This window comes from Geotrypetes seraphini, chromosome 17 (genome assembly GCF_902459505.1).
Source record: "Geotrypetes seraphini chromosome 17, aGeoSer1.1, whole genome shotgun sequence".
NCBI lineage: Eukaryota > Metazoa > Chordata > Amphibia > Gymnophiona > Dermophiidae > Geotrypetes > Geotrypetes seraphini.
In genome coordinates this window covers 73,365-87,174 of record NC_047100.1, presented here as the reverse complement: position 1 = coordinate 87,174, position 13,810 = coordinate 73,365, and the positions used below count along the sequence as shown (strand labels likewise).

The 13,810-nt window shown below is 43.3% G+C and overlaps 1 protein-coding gene across 2 annotated transcripts in view; it reads right to left on the bottom strand.

The window, feature by feature from the left end:
- CHL1 (cell adhesion molecule L1 like) overlaps window positions 1-13,810 on the bottom strand; it is a 126,396-nt gene that overhangs the window by 78,651 nt on the left and 33,935 nt on the right. For both annotated transcript variants that reach the window (XM_033926532.1, XM_033926531.1), the window contains exons 3-5: window positions 9,541-9,649; window positions 5,720-5,910; window positions 4,075-4,197 (exon numbers count right to left, since the gene is read on the bottom strand). In XM_033926532.1, the coding sequence (XP_033782423.1) occupies window positions 4,075-4,197; window positions 5,720-5,910; window positions 9,541-9,649 (423 nt within the window). The remainder of the gene's footprint in view (window positions 1-4,074; window positions 4,198-5,719; window positions 5,911-9,540; window positions 9,650-13,810) is intronic.

The window sequence follows — 13,810 nt, the reverse complement described above, 5'->3', positions numbered from 1 at the left end:
GAGCTTATGGAGGTGACTGACACACGTTCATATGAAGCAGGGTTGGGAGAAGCCATGGAGCTGGCTTAAACCTCTGAGTTTAGGGGTGAAGATATTTGCTACTTGAAGCTGCTCTCTCTCTCTGCCTGTCAGAAAGTTGTGCACAAGTGATGTAAATGGCTGTAGCACCATTGGGAAGCAGAGCTGTGTTTGGGGGACATTTCTTGTTTATTTTTCAACCTTGATAACTTCTTTGTTAGCTGTGCCAGGGGGTACTCTTTTGCCCCTGGTGAAGAACTGATGAAGCTGGATGTGGATGCAGGACTTTGATATTGGGGGGGGGGGGGGGTCCTGCTTTAAAGAAAAGTTGCCAATTAAAATTAAGACATTTGTTCTAAACTGCAAAGGTTTAAAGACTTACTTGGTTTTCATAAGAACATTTACTAAAGTCTTATGCAATGAGCTAAAACAATGCCTTCTTTTTATTTTGGAGAAAGCTGGAAACCGGGCATGGCCCAGCTACAAACTGCTAGAACCACGGTAGCCATCTTGGAACTTGGCAGATACTGAGCAGTCTCTCTCCATTGAAGAGTGAATCATTACCATCTGTTTTTACTGCTATTGTTTATGGTTTTTTCTCAATATGCTTTATTCTGTGCAGTTACTTTAAGTGCAAAGGCTTGTACAATAAACCTTTGTTTTTTTCATTTTTGAAACAGAACTCTTTTGTGGTTTTTGGTACTTTTGTGCCTTTAAGGTGTCTGGATGGGATGCTGGTATTCTCTTTTTGTCCTGGGGCAGTAGTTGCTCTTTCCTTCTCTGCTTATGCACTTCTTAAGAACATAAGAATTGCCGCTGCTGGGTCAAACCAGTGGTCCATCATGCCCAGAATTCCGCTTCCGCGGCAGCCCCTAGGTCAAAGACCAGTGCCCTAACTGAGACTAGCCTTACCTGTGTACATTCTGATTTAGCAAGAACTTGTCTTACTTTGTCTTGAATTCCTAGAAGGTGTTTTCCCCTATAACAGCCTTCGGAAGAGCGTTCCAGTTTTCTACCACTGTCTGGGTGAAGAAGAACTTCCTTATGTTTGTACGGAATCTATCCCCTTTTAACTTTAGAGAGTGCCCTCTCATTCTCTTTACCTTGGAGAGGGTGAACAATGTGTCTTTATTTACTAAGTCTATTCTTTTCATTATCTTGAATTTTTTGATCATGTCTCCTCTCAGTCTCCTCTTTTCAAGGGAGAAGAGGCTCAGTTTCTCTAACCTCTCACTGTACGACAATTCCTCCAGCCCCTTAACCATTTTAGTCGCTCTTCTCTGGACCTTTTCAAGTAGTACTGTGTCCTTCTTCAAGTATGGCGACCAGTGCTGGACACAGTATTCCAGGTGGTGGCTTACCAAGGCCCAGTACAGTGGCATGATAACCTTCTCCGATCTGTTTGTGATCCTCTTCTTAATCATTCCTAGCATTCTGTTCGCCCTTTTCGCCATTAGTCTTTTTTTTCTCCTTTATTTTTCAACTCAATTATTTTCTTTATCTTTAGTCATATCAGACTACTGGCTTTCTTTCTTCTCAAAGTCTACTCTTGGCAGCTTTCTTGTCCTATCTTTTGCCTTATGAGTGCCATTGTTGTCTCCTGCCAGCCTTTTTCACTATGGTATGTTGTTTTTCAGAATGGACTTATTCGTTCTTCATGGGGCAGGATTTCTTTGCTGGTTGGGACCTGGGGACAGGTTACATCTTGTGACTCGGACTCCCTGATTCCTTTTAGGGTATCGGTGATGTTAGTGGGGGGGATACTGGGATTGGGATGGGTTGAGTTGAGGGGGGGTTTGGGAAGGGTTGGTAGTCCTCCGTCAGCTTACTTTTGTGTGTGCTATGTGGTATTTGTGGGATTGTTTTCTTTCTTTTTTTTCTTGTTATGCTTCTTCTTGCTTTCCATGCTCTGGGGGAGGCTGGGCTCCTGGGGCACTTCTTTTCTGTATTCTTGCTTTTGCTTTGTAAGTATTCTTTAACTGACTTATGAGTACTCCATTTCGTTTAGTTTCCTGTAACGTTGGGGAGATTACTTCTCCTGTCAAACGCTCTAAAATCCTGGCGGCCCTTCAGCATTATTGCACCGATATTGCATGTTTACAAGAGACACGGCTCACAGATGCTGAGGATCTTAAGTTGCGCCGTTCGTGGATGAGTGAGGTATATTATGCCTCCCCACTGGGGCATCATGTTGGTATTCTAGTTTTGGTTCGTAAATCTTCTCCACTTGTGGTTCAAGTTTTGAACGCTGCTTCGGATGGGCGATCTCTGCTTTTGCGATTAACGCTGGGTGATAAATGTTATTTGTTATTAGTTGTTTGCGGCCCAAATTCGTCTGAGTCTTCTTTTTTGCAGGAACTAGTCCAACTTTGCTCCCGTTATTCTGGGGACCCATTATTTTATTGGGAGATTTAAATCTGGTTATGGACCCCATTTGTGACAAATCTGTTACCCCTTCTATATCCCTTGGGGCTAAGGGACACCTGTTGGCTGTTTTCTGTGATTTCTTTTCTGTGGTAGACCCCTGGTGTTTGTTACATCCAGAAGTTAGGGATTATACTCATCTTTCTCACCCTCATCACACCTGGTCCCAGATTGACTACCTGTTTTTGTCTCCGGAGTTTTTTTCTTCTGTATTGTCGGCGGAGATAGGTCCCTTGAACATTTCAGACTATACACCAATCTGGATAGATATCTATTTGGATGTCAATTATGTAAAGTCTCCTTTTTGGCATTTTCCTTTTTACCTCGCTCAGGATTCTGAGTTTAAGACATTTCTCCATGCTCAGTGGCATAATGGCCAACATCGGGACAACCCCATATTATTCTGGGAAATGGCAAAAACAGTGCTATGGGGTCATATTCTCTCTTTTATGTGTGCCTGCAATAGACATATTCATAAGAGTATTATCACTTTAGAGAAAGCTTTACGGGCAGCTAAGTGGGCCTTTCTCTCAAATCCTACGGTGGAGAATAAGGAACTTTATTTGTCTTCTCAGGGGGCCCTTAACTCTCTCCTTCATTCTCTCTCTCAGAAGTGGGCAGCTTTTCATAAGCATCGTTTTCATTGCTTTGGTAATAAACCGGTGCGTCTTCTGGCACACCTGGTAGATGCTAGGACAAGTCATAGATCCATTTTGGTGCTCCAGACTCCTGCGGGAGGATGGGTTTCTCTGAAGTCTTGGGGTTTTTTATGACTTTTTTTGCTAAACTTTATGCTTCTCCTGAAGCTGTTTCTTCGGACATGGTACTGGATTATCTTCAGTCCTCTGGGTTACCTCGACTCTCCAAGAAGGTGGTTGCCAGTTTGAATTGTCCTTTTCAGGCAAAGGAATTGCAGACTGCTATTAAGGCTTGGAAATCAGGGAAAGCTCCAGGACCTGATGGGTTCTCTGGTGAGTTTGACTGGCTCCTTTCTCCTCACCTTTGCAGACCGTTGTTATCTTACTATAATGAAGCAATTTCCATTGACTCTTTTCCTCGCTATGCTAATGAAGCCCTTATTACCCTTTTGCTGAAGCCGGGTAAGGTGGAAGATGACCCGGGCTCCTATTGTCCTATTTCATTGATCAATGTTGATCTTAAATTAATGTCTCACATCCTCGCTGATCGCTTAGCTCCTCACCTCCCTACCTTGATCCACTGGTCTATGTTTTAGTCTTTTACAATGTTTTCATGTGTGCAGTTTGTTGTTTGGGGTAGATTTTGGACAGATCCCAAGAGTTCCTAAGTACTCATGTCGATTATGAAATATTGACCCTGCTCTGAGGTAGGTGTAAATATCCGTACCTGCAAAATAGGTGTGATTCTTACCACTTACACTAGAATTTGATAAAGACATGTAGATGTCTATGTGTGTTAAAATATCAGCTCCTATTAAACCAGGTACCCAGTTATAAAATTCCCTTTATGGTGCCTTTTGTCTTCAGTGCAGCAAAGGAAGTCAGCAAATCGACTAAGACCAAAGGACTGGCAGAGCTGAGTTTAAACCTCATGGAAAGTGTTCCCTTATCCCACATTACCAAGACCCAGCCTAACCTCTCTGCAGTTACTCACCAAGTGTCATCCAGTAGATGTGCAAAGGGGGAATCCCAGTAGGAGGATTACAAGGTAAGACCACAGAATCACCTTTCATTGCCACCACGGGATCTATTTTTTCATTAGGAAACTTTGGCACACCTAAGGCACAGGGGAGATTTAGATAATGTTTGTTACAGTTTCTGTAAGATCACACGTGCATATAGCAGAAAGAAACTCTGGTAGCTCATGTGGCACTTTTAAATTACCCCCGAGTGCAGATCATAAAAGTAGGCGCTAGAAAAACACAGCACCTGGGTTTGCACTGCCAAGTGAGGGGTTGGATTCAGCTCCTAATGGCACACAGACAAAGTTACATTACATTAGTGACTTCTATTCCGCCTGTACCTTGCAGTTCTAGGCGGATTACAAAAGAGCTAACTGGACATTTCCAGGAGAAATTGTGAATTCGATAACAAATAAGATAAGTGGACATTTCTAGGCATTATTACAAATAGGATAACAATTGGGAAAGCTGGACATTTCCAGGAGCTTTACATTTTAGGGAACGGTAATCTTGGTTGATATTTAGAAGAGGAAAAGATTACCAGAGAAGTGGAGGCTTTAGAGGGGATTTTACCAGGGAGGAGAGGAATGAGGGTGAGAGTTAAGGTGTCTGCCTATGTAAACGGTTTTAAAATTACCCTTAAAGTGCCAGATTTAAAACAACAGAAACCACAACAGCCCATCACCACCAACAACACCACCACCTCAAATTCTACACATGGTGCTCAAAAAGGCCTGGGCACAAAATTGAATTGAACAAATGAAAGAATTAGTGGCAATAATTGAGTCCTAAAATTAATTATTGGCACCAATTTGAATTTACGTCTTTCTAGTTGGTATTCTACGAAGATTAGGGTTGCCAGATTTTCCATCTGGTAACCCTAACGAAGATGTGCATGTAAATATTTAAGCCTGGCCATGGGAGGGGGTCAGGGATGTTCATAGACTCCATGTGCAGTGTTACAGAATAAGGCCCATCTGCACCTATTTTAGGCCTGAGGCTTTGTTGGTGTGAATTCTGATGCTGGGTGCTATTTACCAAATTTAGCCCTATATTCAGGCACATGCACACACAAACGGTGCCTTAACTTAGGCAGGGTATTTCGGTAAACGTTCAAAGTGTCTCCTGGTGCCTATGCAAACGGTGCTGGAATCATGCCTCTGGAGGCGCCTAACTCCACTAGGGACTTGGATAACACCAGAAGTTGCAGGATTCATGTCAAAGATAGGCACCAGAAATGTAGGCCTGTAAAACCCTGGCCTACACCTATCTTTACCGGAGGTACGTTTCTCTAAACTGTGCCATCGTGTGATTGACACTCCATCAGCGGCCGTTTTAAAGCGCCAACTGACAATGGCACCAGTGAGAGAATCTGGGCCGCAGTGTAATTTTTATGTGCAATGAATCACATTGAAGGTTCATGCAGAAATCCTCCATTTTTCAGCACTCTGCAATAAATCAACATGAAACTTCTAAATTATTTAATCTGAATAATTTTGAACAAGCAGCATGGAGGAACATTTACACAGTGCTTAAATCAGATGTTAAAACATTTTCCATCCTAAAATTTTCTGAGAAAACGTGAAATGAAATAAAAATCAGTGTGTGACTTCTTACTTGGAACAGTGAACTGGACTTCATCAGAAATGGCTGTGCCCAGTTTGTTGGAAGCAAGGCAGCGATATTTCCCTTGGAAGTCATTAATATTTCCATTGTTATGGATTATGAAAGTTCCAGAGTTCCTGGTTGTTAGCACCCGAGGGTCAATAAATGGATTATAAGACCTGCCATCCTTTAACCACTGGAAGCTGAAATAGAATGGATGCAGAACCCCTGGCAATCAAACTACTGACCACATGAGGTTAAAAAGCTCACAAAAAATATGCCTCTGACAAACCAACAATCACACATACCATCCCCTAAACATACACTAACATTCCAAACAGCAATCACCTAGTTGTGATAAATGTTAGCTCTTTCACTAAACCAAACACACAACCAGCTTGAGAGTGACTATGTTTAACTGTTAACATTCTTCAAAGCGTTGTCATGTAGGATTTTGGTGTTGTGTGACAGTTCCGGATATTTCTCCCATACTGCATGATACAGGTGGTTCTGCAGAAATGACTTGTAATATTGTGAGTAGACTTGTTCACTGATGACTTGGTAGGAGCGGTTTTTTTAAGAAGCCATTGAACCAGTTTAGTATATGGCCCGAGATACCTATTGCATCCAGACATCTGAGGAGTATGTCGTGATCTACCAGGTCAAAGGCACTGCTTAGGTCTAATTGAAGAAGCAGTGCTTGGTTCCCTGAGCTAAGTAAGTGAGAGATGTGATCCACGATGGAGGCTAAGGCGGTTTTGGTGCTGTGGTGGGCATGGAATCCTGATTGGTATTCATGTAGCAAGGAGAATTTATCTAGGTAGTCTGTCAGCACCATGTTGTTCAGTCCTTCCATCAATTTGGTGAATAAGGGGATGTTGGCTACTGATCTGTAGTTGGAGGTTGAAGAGATGGGTCTTTGTGGTTCTTCACGATGGGAGTGATGAGAATGTGTCCTAGTTAAGTTGGGAACTCGCCTTTGGTCATCCATTGCGAAATCCAGTTATAAAGCAAGGCTTTGAAGGGAGAGGGGGCTGCTTTCATGATGATGGGTGGACTGGTGTCTAGGCGGCAATAGGAGTTGGCATATTTGTTTTGGAGTCAGAGGAATTGGAACCAGTTGGGGGTTTTGAAATGGTTCCAAGTCGTGTCATGTTACTATTGCACATTTTCGAGAGAAAAAAAATAGTTGTCATGATTTGGATAGTTTTAACCCTGTTGAAAACTTCTACCCTTTCCTCATCTCTTCTACAGCTGTATGACTGAGGTTCACTGAATCCCCTGAAGGCCCTGACAACACGCCACTGCATGGACCAATTTACCTCCTCTGTAGAGAATAATTTTTTTTTTTTTACTTGAATGGGCTATAGAAGAATCTGGTAGATTTCTCTTGTTAAACAGAGGCATTTGTCCTACTAGGCCAGGGGTCGGCAACCTGCAGTTCACGAGCCGCATGTGGCTCTCCAGCCCCAACCCTCTAATTTCCCTCCTAATCCCATGATCGCCCTCCCCTGAGCCTACTGAGGTATCTGGTGGTCCAGTGTGGTTTTCATTGCAGGAGCACAGCCCTCTTGCTCATGCCTCCTCACGACTGCCATCTAAAATAGCTGCCGTGATCTCTCGCAGCTGCTCCAGCATTTCCTGTAGTACCGCAAACTGCCATGAGAGGTCACAGCAGACATTTTAGAAGGCAGCAACAAATAGGCCACACACTTACCACAAAGACCCCCACTGGACCACCAGGTACCTCGGTAGGCCCAGGGAGTGGGTGAAACATGGGGTTGGGAGAAAAATTAAAGGGTCAGAGCCTGGATAGAGGAGAGAACCTTAGCTATGGGCAGGGGAGGGGATGAGAGAGGTGCAGAGACCTGCAAGGGGTTGGAGGGGAGAGAAGCTACACCTTGCGGCGCTTTCTACATCTTGGGTCAAACATTTTAGATAGATTGGCTCTTTGTGTAAAAAGGCTGCCGATCACTGTACTAGGTGATTCCTCTGCAAAATTCATTTGCACATCAAAAAAATGAAAGGTCTAGCTGCTAGGGGACTCCGTTATCCAAGGCATTACTTTGGAAGTGGACTTCGTGGGCCTCAACAAAGTATTATGCCTTCCAGGCTCCTCAGCAAGAAGAAATACAAACCAAATACTGAAGGTGTAGGGTTACCAGACATCCAGATTTCCCTGGACATGCCCTCCTTTTGAGGACATGTCCAGGCATCCAGACGGCTTTTCAAAACCCGCCACTTTGTCTGGGTTTTGAAAAACTTCTGGCAACGAGTGATGTGTGGACATCATCACGTCACACCAGCTCATGTGCGAATGCCGTCTGACTTCGCTCGTTGCAGGTAGAGGGGCGGGAACGGCTAGAACAGGGCAGGCCTGGGGGCAGGGCCATAGGTCCAGATTTTCTGTTTAGAAAATCTGGTAAACCTATGAAGTTGATTAGAGAAAAGAGTGTTGTCTACAGACTTCCAACACACACAGAGAAGTTGGACAAAGATTTGGTCATAGATATCCAAAAGTTGGGAATAAAGGGAGATGGGGGATTTCAACCTCGTGGATGCTGGTTTGAAGGTCCCATTTGCAGAACTGGAAAAAAAAAGAAAGATTGTAGGTGTTTTTCAAAGAGCACTGCTGAGACAAATGGGATCCATGAGAGAGCTCAGAGATACAGGGGAGGTTCTGTGGGATTGAGAAGAGCGGATGTGGTCCCTCTTCACAAAAGTGAGAAACTATAGGCTGGTAAACCTTACTTCACTGGTTGGAAAGGTAATGGAGGTGCTACTCATGGAAATGAGGGTGAGTTTCCTGGAATCCAACAGGTTTCAAGATCCGAGGCAACATGGTTTCACCAAAGGAAAAATCATACAAACAAATATCATCCATTTCTTTGGGTTACCAGAGAATTAGATAGTGGACATTTGCTGGATGTAGTCTACTGGGATTGTAATAAGGCCTTTGGCACAGTCCCTTATAGGATTTCCTTTTGAGGACAAGTCCAGGGGTCCAGACGGCTTTTCAAAACCTGGCACTTTATTTAGCAGAAGACTTGTGAAAAGCAAGTTGCAGTAGTCCATGGATGAGGGTCTTGGCAGTGTGCTCAAAAGGAAAGGCCAGATTTTATTGACGTTGTAAAGAAGCAGCAAGTTTTGGTGGTCTGTTGGATATGTGAAAAGAAGGAAAGAGATGAGTCAAAGATTACCCTGAGGTTGCGAGCCGATGAAACAGGGAGAATGAGAGCGTTATCCACAGAAATAGAGAATGGAGGAAGAGGAGAGGCGGGTTTAGTTGGAAAAATGAGGAGTTCAGTCTTGGCCAAGAGGGTGGCTGAAAGGGTGGTCGATCATTGGAATGAACTCCCACTGCAGGTGATTGAGGCCAACAGCGTGGCAGATTTTAAAAATAAATGGGATATTCACGTGGGATCTCTAATGATGTAAAGGCAGGGGGTGGTGAACAAATTCAAGGCAAAGGGTCAGTAGAGTGGGCAGACTTGATGGGCTTTGGCCCTTTTCTGCAGTCATTTTTCTATGTTTCTATTTCATTTTAGATGGCGGCAAGACATCCAAGTAAAGAAAAGGCACCCGTTGGCACTATCTCTGATGCTGTAGCTGTGGAAGATCTGGCAGGTGAGTAAGTAGCTAGACCCAGTGGGGGGCTCATTTGCGTTCACTGAGTCCTAGCTATGCCATGGCTCTAAACCTTTCACATCACTGTTCTACTACCTGTCTCATTCCCCTCCTCAAGTTCACACACTTTTACTTATTTCCCTGTGTCCTTTCACTTTCCTCATCCTCATTTCATTCTTCTTTGATATCATAGCATAAGGACTTACATAGGCTCTGGGTTTCCTTTAGCTTCACATTTGATTGGAAAGTCTTCATCGAGAGCGAATGCCACTATCGGTGTGGTTGACCAGTCTGTAATAGTGGGGAGCTGTTCCACTTAAAAGCAAATATAGTCCATTTACAAAAAAAAGATTATTGAAACCTTCAAAGTCAAAAGCAACAAATCATAAGTTTTATCATGTTATAGTGAATAGCATCTGGCTGCAGGTACTGACTGTATAAAAGATTCATTAAAATGCATTCATCTTCCACCCGCCCCCCCCCCCCCACATGAAATGCATTTTAAAAGGGGCAGGAATTGGGTTATGCTAGAGGTGGCATGAAAGGTACTGTAACTGGAGAACAGCGAAATTCAGTCACTCGTCAAATACCTTAGAGGCAACTAGTAAAGACTTCACAAAAAGCTGCCCTAACTTTGCATGTGCCAGCACCTGACCAGATAACCTGGGTATTCAATGTGGGTGGCCAGCACTAATTTAGCCAGCTTCAAAAAGTGCTGACTATCGGAGGGGGGCAAATATTCCTTGGCATTATTTGGTTCCTACCTGAATATGGGCCACTCTCTGGTTTTCAGTGCGCAGAGTTTTATTCAAATTTTCATGTATCTGCTTCAAATCAATTTTCGGTATGTCTCCAGGTTACCTTGTTTCCCATTTCTCCTTAAATTACTCAAACAAGCCTACACGTAAAGTCCAGTTATTTACATACCCTCCTGTCAAATTATGTCGTTTTAAGATATTTTTAGAGAGATCTCAGGCAGCTAAATTGAATACCTGGTTTGGCAAAATTATGCTAGAAATTCCATCTTACTATAATTTTAGAAAATTATTTGATAAATTTGTAACTTAAGTGTTCTAATGTTAATGCTTTTAATCTATACGCATTATGTATCTTCTAGAAATAGCTTTTCTTGTATTGTTCGGCCTTATCTTGCCTAGAACCTTTTACTGGTTTGACGGTATACAAGAAATACATTATTATTTTTATTATTGTTGCACGGAGTTTAAGTTTGGCAGTAAGTAGAACATGTTATGCTCTTTACAGTTGTGTGTTTGTTGCTCTATTTGACAGTTTAGCCGATAAAGCCCTGACGCAGCTACAGTGAAACGCTGGTTGGCCACTGTCGGCTTTGGCTTGGGCAGAGCAAACCCAGTTTGTGTTTTCAGCGATGGCCCAGATCAACAGAGTGGATCAGAGATAAGTATCAGTGTTTAAGACAAAGACATTAGGAGCTCCTTGTACAAAGCCGCGCTAGCGGGGTTAACGCACGCGACTTTTCATCACGCGCTAACCCCTGCGCTGGCCAAAAACTACCGCCTGCTCAAGAGGTCCGGCGGTTTAGCGTGCCTTTGTAAAAGGAGCCCTAGGTATTGTTTTTGACAACACTTTCTCAACAGCACACATCCAAATGCAGGGGGGTTCCAATAGTAGGTAACGATTTTATGGTTGCACCTAAATGCTTACATCGCCTAGCTGGCCCCGTTTAGATTGGAGCCTTTAAATTTGCTCTTAGTAATTGAAAATTGAAATTGAAAGGAATTTAATTTGGTTCCTGGTTTGTTTGTTTTTGGGGGGGGGAATTGGATGGAAGGAGGTGGTTTTTTATGCCGATAAGGAAGCTCCATTGTGTAGCCTGAATGCTTATTTAATTGCAGTTCACAGGCAAGAGTCTGAGGCTTTTCCCCTCCGTTTATCGAGATCCCCATGAAGTCTGGTGGTTCTTTAACACATCTTTAATATACCGTATTTTTCGCTTCATAAGACGCACTTTTTTCCACCCAAAAGTGGGTGGAAATCTCGGTGCATCTTATGGAGCAAAGATACAATTTTTAACCCCCGCACCTTTTAAAACACCCGCCGGCAGGCCATCGCCATCATAGTACAGTACCTGGTGGTCCAGTGTGTATCCCTCCCTCCCTAGCGGCGCACAGGTCAGGTGCAAGCTTTCCGTACTCCCGATATCTGAATGGCTGCCATGAGTTCTTGCATGACTCTCAAGAATTCACAGCAGCCATTCAGATTGCAGCGCGGGGCCAGGCAGGAGCGCAAAAAGCTTGCTCCTGACCTGTGCGCTGCGGAAATAGGACAAGACAGTCGTCTATTTAAAAAAGTACCGGGGGACCCGGAGATGAAAGATTTTTCTGCCCGTCCTACGGTTGGGGCTGCCAGTGTGAAAGATGGACCTTTCTTCCTTTTTTTTCCTTTTGTTTGTGTCTGGGGTTTCAATACCTCTCATTTCCTACCTCCAAGGGCTGGGGCCTCTTAGGAACCAAAGCCTTGGTTAGTTCCAGCACCGATGCCACATGGATGTGTTGTTGACATGGGGGTGGGGGTGGATTTAGGGGGTTGTTGCTTTTTGGGGGTGGGAGATATTGTAACGTTGTGAATATTTGATGATATTATGATTGCCATTCTCTGATCTTGTTACCAGTGTTGTGTATTTTGTATACTGTTCTGCTTGTAATTTTTATTCCCAATACAAATTGTTTGATCATAACAGAGGGAAAGGGGGGGGGGGGGATGGGATTGGGGTACGTCCTGTAACCTCTGCTGGATGATTTAATATATTCTTGCATTCTATGATTTTGAATTTCTAATCAAAAAAGATTTAAACTTAAAAGTACTGGGGGGTATGGAGGCGATGATTTAAAAGTACAGGGGGATGATTAAAAAAGGTACTGGGGAGTGTAAAAAATTGTTAGTCGGCTGGGATGGATCCCTCTTGTCCCGGCCTACCACTAGACCACCAGAGGGGGGACAACGTACAGAGCCTGGCAAGGAGGGGGGACAGGGTACAGAGCTTGGCAAGGAGTGTAGGGTTGGGTGCAGAGCTTGGCAGGGAGAATTTGGTTCAGAATGATTTTTTCTTGTTTTTCTCCTCTAAATCTAGGGCGCGTCTTATGGTCAGGTACGTTTTATGGAGCGAAAAATACGGTATTTAACATTTTTTGATAGTAAACAAGACGGTTGGAGAAGTATATTGTTTGAATGACATATATGACGAGTGCCAGCTAGCGAAGTAAGATTTATCTTGTTAAGGGCATATGTAGATTATTCCAAGGAGGTAGTTGATTGAATAATTTGAACCTTTGGTATTTAGGAGGAAGGAGTATTTCACTAGGAACCCCACTATTTACCCTTCTCCATTGAGAATATTGACTTTGCATAGAATAAAAGGTTACTGGTGTCAGACCATTACAGTTAAGGCACTTGACATCTGATAAAAACTGTGCTAATTTTGGAACTATTATTTTTTTTTTCTTTCTGAATACCATCAGCCTACCCTGAGTAGAAATTGCTAACTTTTCTATTTTATAAAAACCTTTTTTGGAGGAGAGGAGAGAAGAAATGATCTCCTGTGTATATAGGTTGAAAATGTTTTGATTGAGCTGCATCTTCATCAACCAAGAGAGTTTCAAGTTACAAATCTGGTGTAATCTATATTATTGGAGTGAGTTGCAGCTTAAAAGTTGGTCCCAGCCCTGGTCTTGACAATGAAATATTTTATGTGCCTCTTCTGCCATTATCTGGGCATGGTCTAGGCAATTGTCTAGCACCCTAAATAAGAAGGGGGCTTACATAAATGGCATCCAAACAGGGACATTAAAATCAAGCAGAAAAATAAAGACCAGATTGTTCAAGAGCGATTTTGGGAAATGTTTCCCTTTTGGAACTTTAACAATTAGAGCAGAGCAAAGCTGTGTTTTCTGGCAGGGAGCAGGTGAAGGGACAGCCAGCAAGCCTTTGGACTGTGTATCAGTTGCAAGGATGCAGTGCAAAATTCAAAGAAAGTATTTTGGAGGTGCTGGAGCCATTTCCCATTGGCAGAAAGGTTGATCTGCCTCCATGTTAGAAGAGAGTGAGTGCGCTGAAAGGTGAGAAGAGCTTATTTAAACTGCGCCCTGGAGGACTGATGCCATTGCAAGGACGACCCCAAGCAATTCGCAAGGGAATCACCCAGTGATCGTTGTGTCATTGATGTTCAAAGAACAGTATCAGAAATGCTGGATTTGGACCAAAACCAAGAGAGGAGTGTTTTTCCATTTCTGGCTGAAGGAAGTGTACGTTGCCAACGTTTCCAAGGACCAAGTTCCAGCACCGCTAATCCAGCCAGCAACATGGGGGGACAAAGTGCTACAGACTGATGTGAAGAGTGGTCCTTGCCATTGAGGGAGGCTAGTTAATGGGACAGATTAATTGTTTCACCTGCTGGTTTTGCCATGACCCTGTTTGAACTGCTCAGATAGTTTGTTTGAG